The sequence below is a fragment of the Seriola lalandi genome, unplaced genomic scaffold, assembly GCF_002814215.2.
Source record: "Seriola lalandi dorsalis isolate HSWRI2012SDOR001 ecotype SW California unplaced genomic scaffold, Sedor1 jcf7180002054397, whole genome shotgun sequence".
Classification (NCBI taxonomy): Eukaryota; Metazoa; Chordata; class Actinopteri; order Carangiformes; family Carangidae; genus Seriola; species Seriola lalandi.
In genome coordinates this window covers 82,328-92,275 of record NW_019524950.1, presented here as the reverse complement: position 1 = coordinate 92,275, position 9,948 = coordinate 82,328, and the positions used below count along the sequence as shown (strand labels likewise).

General features: G+C 39.0%; 1 protein-coding gene across 1 annotated transcript in view; it reads left to right on the top strand.

Annotated features, from left to right (window-relative positions):
- The window catches only part of LOC111657394 (complexin-2-like), a 54,959-nt gene extending 48,444 nt beyond the window's left edge, over positions 1 to 6,515 (top strand). Inside the window, exon 4 of the mRNA XM_023409551.2 lies at positions 2,731 to 6,515. Coding sequence (XP_023265319.1) covers positions 2,731 to 2,925 — 195 coding nt within the window. The 3' untranslated portion in view covers positions 2,926 to 6,515. The remainder of the gene's footprint in view (positions 1 to 2,730) is intronic.
- Positions 6,516 to 9,948: the final 3,433 nt, after the last annotated feature.

The following is a 9,948-nucleotide window of genomic DNA, read 5'->3' as shown; positions in this document are numbered from 1 at the left end:
GGTGGGGTGGGGGGTGGGGGTGGTTGGAAAGGAGCTGGGTTATGTTTGATTTGTTAGTTCTGTTTTGGGGTTGGTAGAGTTACACTGGGAACACACAATATACTTCAATATAAATAAAAACAACTGGAGAGAGTAGAAACAGTAGCTATTGTGGTAAGCAGTAATAAAAAAAAACAATAAAAGAACAGTATAAAGATGACATCACATAAAAGTAAGTCTATAAAAATGGGTTTTAAGAAGTGATTTAAAAGAAGTCACTGATTCTGCCTCATCTCCTCCGGCAGGTCGTTCCAATGTAACAAAAAACAGAGCTCTACAAAGATTTGGATGCTGTGTTTCTTCCTGTTGGTATGTCTCAGTGGCTGCCAGACATCTTAGTTAAGTAAGGGCAGTTCCACCCTCAAAACCTTTACAGGGACCAAGCTTGACAAAAGGATGGTTTAGTTGTAACAGTAGATGCAGACTTTAATGCAAAAAAAACAGCTGTTGTGTTTGCATTATTTCTCCTACTCCTCCCCTCTAAAACCAAACAAGCAGATGCTGCCACTCCCCTCACGCACCATCCTCTCATCGGTAGTCCTCCTTTAAGGTATTCATTGCTGCAGAATCACATTAACACATGCCTGGGAGAGCAGCAAAGAGGTCACGGAGGAGTCCAGCTCATTTTCCACATCTCTGCCTTGAGCTGAACCATCACTCAGCCTGTTGACCTTCCTGTGCTCTGCAACCTTTACCTTGCAGTCTTAGCTGTATTGATTTTGCTCAAACTAGGACCACACATGCACAAAATATACTTTACAGGCTTAATGCCAAAACAAAAGGCAACAAGATCCTGGTTTCACTCATTGGAGTTACAGCTAATATCCCGTGTCCATCTGGTTGGATCCATAAAATCTTCAGTTCAATAAAGGAAGCAGGATTTAAATTGACATGATGCATTAGTGGTAGATTGTCTCAGCTTGTTCAGGCTTGTTTGTTTCAGATTGTTGTCACTGTGTAGAAATCTTGTATCTCCAAAATATGAGCTTTTCACCAGACACCTAGAAGAGGTTTTTTTTTTCGGTATCACTTCTGAAAATCTAAAACTGGTAACTCTAAAGTAACAATTGGAAAATTTTGTTAAAGGTCCCATATTGTATAAACTGGGATTTCTGTGTCTTTTCTTGATTATAAAGCAGGTCTAGGTTCTATAGTAATACTTAAAGTATCAAAGTGCTCAGTCCACAGAGAAATGCACACAGCCCGTGTTTAGAAACTGATCCTTAAAATGAGCCATCAGGACTTCTGTAACTTTGTGATGTCACAACAAAGCAGTCATCGCCCCTCAGCTAGACCCCCAACATGGCCTATCTGGACCCACCATCCGACCTTATAGGATTAGGTTTCGGTTAGGTTAGGAGAGTTTACTTGAAATGTGCTATATTTTTATTTAATCATGCAGGAAACAGTCAGCCAATCAGAAGTGAGGCTGAGATCCTCTCTTCTGATTGGCTCACCCACCTGTTAGAGCTCCAGATAGAAGCCTGAGAGAGGAGATGTAAAACTACATTGAGATGGTTTTTGGTTGTCAAAACCACTATGGATCAAAACTTCAAATAAATCACTGGAAAAGTGTAACTTATGGGGCTTTTTAACTACAGAGTGCCAGCAGAGTGAAATCATCAACGAATGAACTATTTGCTTTTACGCAATCATGTTATTTTCACGTTAATTTATTTCGTCCATATTTACTGAATAGTAAAGAGAAGAACAATTACACAAGGCTGTTACAATCAAGGTGCTGGTGAAACAGATTTCCCAGCAGCTGTTGTTCTCTTTAATGTTTCGAATCGCAATTTTGTGCTCAAACACACTGCTGATTTAATAAAAGTCTTTTGGGGCCCAGGGTTTTGTAAGCTAATCTTTTAGCATTGTGTAGCACACCTACCGAGTTCCTCCGCCTGTAATTGGAGCATAAAATATCCAGGAAGGTCAAATTAGAGCCAGCAGCAGTAAATGTTCCCAATGTTGACTCACAAACAAACAAAACACAAGAGTGAAACCCACATTTTTGTGTTCAGTTCCACCTCTACATCTAATTGCAGAAATCGATAACTGCTGCTCATGCAGGAGCCACAAAGCTATGACCTACACTCTGCTTAACTTCACACGGGAGCAGCCTGAAGCTAATTTGTGCAAATGAAGAAATCTGAATTAGGCCTACTTTGCAAGAGTAGTAATCATTTTCAACCAATTTACCTCAAATGCATGAAATGATCATGTCACGCCTCACACATTTCTGTCCTTGAGTTAAAACTACCACTTTTTGAAGTCACAGATACAGACATACCCTGGTCCAACAACTGTAATAAAAGCAAGATTATGTCAAAACTTAGTATGTGGCTGGACCACCAAACGCTCTCTCCAAAAAAAAAAACAGACTAGTAGTGTCCTAGCTCTAGTTTTATACATAGTGGACGTAAATGAGTGGTTTCATCTCCTCTTAAATTTCGACAAGAAAGTGAATGAGGATAGTTTCTAAAATGTCAAACCGTTCCTTAAAGATTTTGTTTAAAATGCTTAAAACCCTCATCCGGACATGTACTAATTGAAAGAAAAAGATGATGGTCCGGGGGTTGTCAAAAACTACAAGTTCCACTTTAAATCAACCGCCCAAACACCCCAAGAGAAATGAATCCCATCCTGTTGGGGCCTACGTTTGCTTATTTTTCTTTTGTCTTTCCTGTGTAGTATGGCATCAAGAAGAAGGAGGAGAAGGAAGCCGAGGCAGCAGCTGCTATGGAGCAGGCCTCTGAGGGCAGCCTCACCCGTCCGAAGAAGGCGGTTCCCACCGGCTGCGGTGACGAGGAGGAAGAGGAGAGCATCGTGGATACGGTCATGAAATTCATCCCAGCCCCGCTCATGGATATGTTCAATAAAAAGTAACAGTGTTTTTGGGTGAAATCTGATTAACTTCTTACAACGCCCATCTAACCAATGCCGTACCACCCTGCCCGCCCAAACCTGCAGTCACACCTTTCTTCACCCCCCCTCCCGCCCTTTCAGCCCAACTTCTAAGTGTCCTGGAGTCGTGCAACGTGTCCTGACTTTGCCCTCGAGTTAAAATATCTGATCTCTGATGGTGGTACTTAGTTTTTAATTTCTCATACAGAGCATCTTTCCTGATAACCTGTGATTAACTCTGTTTTAAAAAATTATGTAACACCTGCACAGATCCAGTGTCTTAACTTCAAGGCAAACTAATGCCGCGTTTTCAAAGTGCCAAGCACTTAGAAAAAGCTGAGACATCATTCATCATCCACCCTTTTTGTTTGTAAATAGACTTGGGTTATAAAAAAAAGAGAAGTATATATGAGTGAAATATGACATATAACAAGATGACTAAGAGTATAAGCCATATTTTTAACTTTTAAGAAATTATCCAAATCATATCAAAATTTGATTGAATTATCCTGTTATGTTCTTGCTAATATTTGATACATACGATGTATATAAATACTTGCATTTTTATTGGTTCTCCGTTGTGAGGATTCACCCCATAAACTGTCCCTCATGTTCTCATTGGTTTACTGTGAATGTGTAAAATGACACTGGTAAAGTCAAAACATCTGTAAAACCAGAAAGTGAAGGAATTAATCATTTGGAATGAGACTTTTGTTTTTGTTTTGTTTTGTTTCCTTTTTTTAAGCATGCAGTAAAACTTTGGTGAAGTGAAGTACACTTATGGATACCATTTTATTTGTTATGATAAAGCGAAATCCATTGATAATTGAGGCAATAACTGGTTTTCCATTTTTATTTAATTGACATCATATCCACCATGTACAGTAGGCGATAACTGACTTTGTGTCTGAAATGTTCTTCCATGGGGAAAACTATAAATGTTCTCCATACCTAGAGTTTGTCTCAAATCAGTTAGGGAACATTCTTATATCTTCTCTTATAAATTCACTTACTATACATGTTTGTGGTTTAAAAATTCAGTTATATGTCCTGTGGCAGGTGTCGCTCGCTCTGCTTTTGCAATAGGACGAGTAAAAGTTTGACCAGACTAGCTGATTTTGATTTGTGTTAACATTTTCATTTTTTTTTTTTTTTTGTAAAAAATTGAAACTTCACAAACACAACTACGTTGTGAACACACTATATGTGAACAGACAGTGACAATAGTGCAATATATTGTTCGAAATGAAGTTGTCCTGTGTCCGTTGGTTTAACTGATGGGAGTGAAGTCCCAAATCAGCAATAACAGACAATCTTCATTGTTGTGTGTTTAAAGTTACTCCTTAATGTGTTAGTCGATGTTAAAGACACAGACGTGTCTTCATAGTGACAGTGAAGCGTTTGTAGGTCAGAAATATTTGGTTAAAAAAGAGAAAAGGGGGAAGGTGGGACGATTTGTTTCACGTCGTTAAAAACTATTCAGTCACATCACAGAATGACGAGCACAACGGAGGTTTGTGTTCGGAATCACAAACCAAGAGGTAAATCAAACTGCAGGTTTTCAGAGGCAGGCATTAGCATGAAAGCTCCATGATGATAGCAAATGTTTACCAGTCCTACAGACTTCGGGTAAATGAGTCTAATGGCACAAATTCAAAGGGGGTCATATGAGGGTAAAATCGGTTTTATCTCCATATGCCTTGCGTTTTTTTTTTTATTTCTCCTTCATTCCACAGTGTCTTGTTAAAACATTCCAGATATTTCAGACATTCCACCAGACTAGTGCTGGTAACACACAAACTTGGATATTTGCAGTAGGCTTCAGTCAATGCCTTGTTAGCCTACAAGTACATCACAATGAATAATTTGATGTTGTTATAATCTGAAAATAGACACTAGAGTGAATCTAATATACATTAAGATTCATAACATGACCAAGTCTGCAGTGATTTCAGCTGTTGTGTAGGTTAAAGACAAAAAAATCCCTCATGAAGTCTAAGGGAAAGCTTAAATGTGCTAATAGCAGTGACCAGTTAACTCTTGTGATAAATTTTGTTAGAAGATGTTTTCGTGATCCACATGCGCACAGTAGCTGTACTTGTAATCAAGGTTTTCTAGACCAACTTTTCTGCCACATTGCCACTGTTTTTTATTGAGCTAGCTAAACATAAAATAATGCTAATTCTGAACTTGTGCATTCCTGTGGCATAGACGGGGGAAATGTAGCGCTTATCAGCGCTTTGTGAGCTCTGTAATCATGTTGAATATATACAAAAAAAACATCTTCTTGTGAGTTAAATGTATTGTAAACTGCCTTTGCCAGCCTCTGTTTAAACAGTGTGTTAGCATATAATTAGCATCCAATAGCTATGGAACCATCAACACTCCATTATCCGAGCATTATCCAATCAAACCAAAGAATAGTGCTGGTAGTAGTAGACTTAGACAAGAGTTTTCATTCTCATTTAGTTACTGCATATTTTATTTCTTTTGAAGTTCTCAGGTATTCTAGCTTTAAGTTTTTAATAGATGTTTAAACCATAACTAGCCTTCTCTTAGCATAATTAGCCTTCTCTGCTGAAAACTGGACAGATTCATTGCCAGGGGCCTAGCAAGCCTGAACCAACTTTTATTTATGAATGACATATCTCTTGTTTGGCCCAAGAATATTCTAGAAAGCTACAATTACTGCCCCTGTATAGGACTTTCCCACTAACATACTCTTAGCAACATTGTCAGTGTGTGCAGTGCTTCAGGCTATCAAACTGGTGTGGCCTGAAACCAGATCACCCTTCGCATTTCATTCACTGATGTCATCATAAACCCATTTTTCATTACCTTGTAAATGCCAATTGATTGCGCTCTAAATGGCTTATAGACCACTGCCCAAACAAACTGCCCAAGTCATGCGTCAATCAATATTTGGTCGTCCAGTAGAGACCCACTTCGGTTTGGACTCACTCATTTGTGCCGCTCATACAGCCATTAATACAATATTTAAAAAAACTGCCTGAAAAATATGCCACTTAAAAAAAATACTTCTTTTGATGTGACTTGAATGTAACTGTCTGATGTTTCTCTCTCCTTGCATCTGTCTTTCTCTGTTCTGTACGTGTTGAGAGGATGCTTACTCTGGTGCAGTATTTTTCTCTTTCTTGTCTGTAGAAGGTCTTGTTTCTGTCCTCTGGTGGTTGGTATTTTGAGAAAAAACAAAAACAAACAAAAAAAAAAAACATGCTGATTTGGTGCATTTTTTTGGTACTGCAAAATCTTCTCACCCTTCTCCTTCCTTCTCTCACTCTCTCTCTCTCTCTTTCTTTCTCTCTCTTTCTCTCTCTTTCTCTCTCTCTCTCTCTCTCTCTCTCTCTCTCCCTATTTGTTGACAAAATGTATGCATGCTTATGGTGTGCGATGTAGGCAAGGTTGTTGATATACTCGTTTCGTGTCCTCTGTGTTTCAAAGCTCCACCTGTTAGCCTCACTGCATGCCATTTTAGACAGATATTTCAGTCTGTAACTTTCCTGCAAAAATGGAATCACCGCACACTCTGAGAATAAAGTGATTTCATATAATTTTTCATCGTCTTGTGTTTCTGCATTCAAACAGTTCTGCAGCTGGCTTTTGGCTGCTGTTCCTTCTGTGTGTAAAATTAAAAAAAGAAAACAAACCTTCTCATAGATATATACAGTATATATATGGAAGCAGACGTGCAGTTCATTTCTGGTTTTGGACACAAGATCATTCCTGACTTATGTGACTGAGACGTGACCTGCAATCATATTCCATTGCATGGCATTCATTAAGGAAGTATATGTGCAAAGACCTTCAATGTATATCACATGTTACTGTTTCTGTCTTTCATCTCAACATGGCTGTTGTGCATTTTTTTTAAAAACATTTTATTTTTTTTCTCCAAAGAAATTTCAACATCTATTCAATAAAAGCAAAAAGGGCTGTAAACAGAATGCACTGTGTCGTTCAAATCATGATTGGAGAGTTTTTCAAAAACAGACCTGACATGTGATCGTGTCACAGGGAGTGCAGGGCAGGGACATCAAAGTGATGCAAACAGCATCTCTCTCTTATTGCAGTCTGTTTGTCATAAGTGGGTCTGTGATATGGGTATCAGCAAACCTTTTTAAATCAAACAAATCCACTGAAATGATTATGGAGGAACGCCAAGCAAGGATTAGGAAAGGCAGTGACTTCTGAGTTGGCTTTAATTCCAGCACAAAAAGAGGCCGACGTTAAAACAAAATGAATTTATCATGATGCTTTGATATTTTCAGGGTTATTGCTTGTTTGAGTCTTGGGTTGGTTGGGACGGGAGGTTCTTTCAGAAGGTTGCTGGCATCCCTTTTCAACATACACAGTGCAAAACCTGTAATTTAACATATTTACCTTCCGCAATATATCAGCAAAATTCACTTTTGAAGGTTGGCAGCCATGTCATTGTTATCTCCAGTGCAGCTGTGCGTGTATTTTTTTTTTTTTTATGAAACACCACAACTTCCTTCAAGACAAATGATCACAATTGAACACATTAATTTATTTAGTGCTCCATGTGGTACATAAATAATTATTATCACTTGCTTATTGCATCAGACATCTTGGTTGTATGCTGTCATGCTTCAAAAAGCACATGTGATTTGCAGAGCACAGGAGAAAACAAACTCTTTCTCACTGTCTGTCGCAACAGATGTTTAGTGATTTACGCTCCGCCAGTTCCACAATGCAAATACCCCCATGCCAGAGACTGTAGAGGTAACGGTATAAACTATTAAATGCAAACTCTTTGCTCAAATGAAAAGCTATCAATCTCTCACTCTAACTTCAGGGCCATAAACCTATGGTCAGTCCACAACATTAAATGAAGCAATAAACAAGATCTCCATATGATTTTTAACATATTTATTCCTTTAATATATACGAATAGTAGCTTCAGTATGATTGAGATTTGGTTATGGGCAGCATCACTCTTAAAGAGGAGGTGAAGGTCTCCAGCATTTAAAGGAGCTGTTTGTAAGTTCTGCTATTGCTACACAGCCAGCATTAGCATTAACAGCTGTTTACGTCCCAGTTTTGGCAAGATGTGCAGCCATTGTTGTGTTTACAAGACATATGCCCTCTACTTCTTCAGGGCAGACTGGATGCTACACTGACTACACGGTATCAGAAAGTGACGAGAGGGGTTAACCAAGCTGGAGCTAGGTGGTTAGCATGCTAACTTCAGTAGAAGAAAAGAAATGATAGAAATAGAAGCAAAACAAGATGGTTGTTTTCCACTACTGGAGACAGCTCTTAGTGAGTAAAGGAATGAAGTCTGATGCTGACCTCGCAATGTTTCGTCTAGACTGGTAAGCTAATAGCTAGCTTATAGCAATAATAGCTAATAGCAAAACTTACAAATAGCTTGTTTAAATCAAACGTGTTAAAGGTCATCCATCACCCTGAACAAGCCTATAAATGTTATGGGTACTGGCCTTATCCAGACACCTTCTTGAGATAATTTACCATTAGGTCAGATTATCTGTGCTGAACATTCTCAAGATACAATAGTTTGTAAACTACTTTAGCATAGGAGCTAAACTAATGTCAGACCTATACCCAAGAAAAAATACATTTGGATTGGATATTTCTACCTTATCAGCACATTCACCTTCACTATACTCCCTTCACAAAATTGTGTTACCATTGTGTTACCATCAGGTATCTTTTCTTCCAGCTTGCTGGTGTACCTTTATATTAACACAGCCATTTTTTCAGCGGACTTCCATAATGGCTCCTAGCTGCTCAGTTAGTGACAGAGCTGCAGAGCCTCTGAAGGCTTCACTCTGCAGCTGCTTTCCTCCACTTCAGGCTGTTGAACACACACAAGGGTCTTGGCTCCTCCTCTGCAATAAAAGTCCACACGTTTCCCTGCAGGAAATGGAGGTATAAATCAATTCCATTAGTATTCATGCTCAGAGGTAGCCTTTTCAAACCGAGCTGCCTTTGTGCTTTCTGAGCAGCACTCAGGCTGCAGGGGAGCCCTGGCTCGATTGGTGTCCTGTAGACATGCTGCAGTTGATGTCAATTAACTGCTCTCCACTGGGCACTGACCCCACACACCAACCAGTGTGCACAGAATGGGAAGTGAAATCTGTAAACTTCTATTCTATTCTATTTCATTTTGGGGGTGGATGGAGATGTTTTCCTGTATGAAAAGATGGACAGAACTTCTTATTTTGCTGTTCTAATAATAAGAAGCAGAAATTATTCTGCTGGTTGAGCTAAACATCAGTGGGTCACGTAGTAAAATTAATTCTGCTTTGAAATGTTGTGTTGCGTTTCTGAACACACTAAGTAGAAGTCACTAAAGACCGCGAAGCAAAAGAAAGAAATAGGGAGAGCTTCCACCCCCACAAATTCTGGTTGTGTAGGAAACGCTTGAGAGACACTTCAGAATGAATGGGAAATACCTTTCTGTTAGTATTTGTGATGTCATGCACCACAGCCACTTTACGGCATTGGCCATTTCGGTTCCACACATCAATCAAGCAGCAGCCACTGATGGTCACAACACAGCTGGAACATACCGCTTCTAAGTAAGTTTTTGTTTTGTTTTAACCACATTCATTCGACTGCATTTTAAAAACGTCTGTAGACTCCAGGTGCTATTGAGGAAGCTTGTCCAAACAATCAGCATATATTAGCAGAACGCTAAGGACAGAAGGACATTAGTATTTTTTCATTTCAATTCTAATGCATATAATATTTTTGCAAAAACAAGAATAAGTGTTGGATTTTTTTTGTCTAGAAGCAAGTGTGAATAATTATTTGCTCCCATTCATTGAGGCCAGTTTCAGTACAATTGCATTAAAAAGAAGGCAACAGGCTCTCCATAGACATGGAGGTGGCATTGGCCTGAACCACAGAAAAATACAAGTGACAAGAGTGGAAGAAGGAAATGTTATTTATCAAAGCCCTCTGGTTTCAAACTGAATAAGAACAGCCTGTTATCTA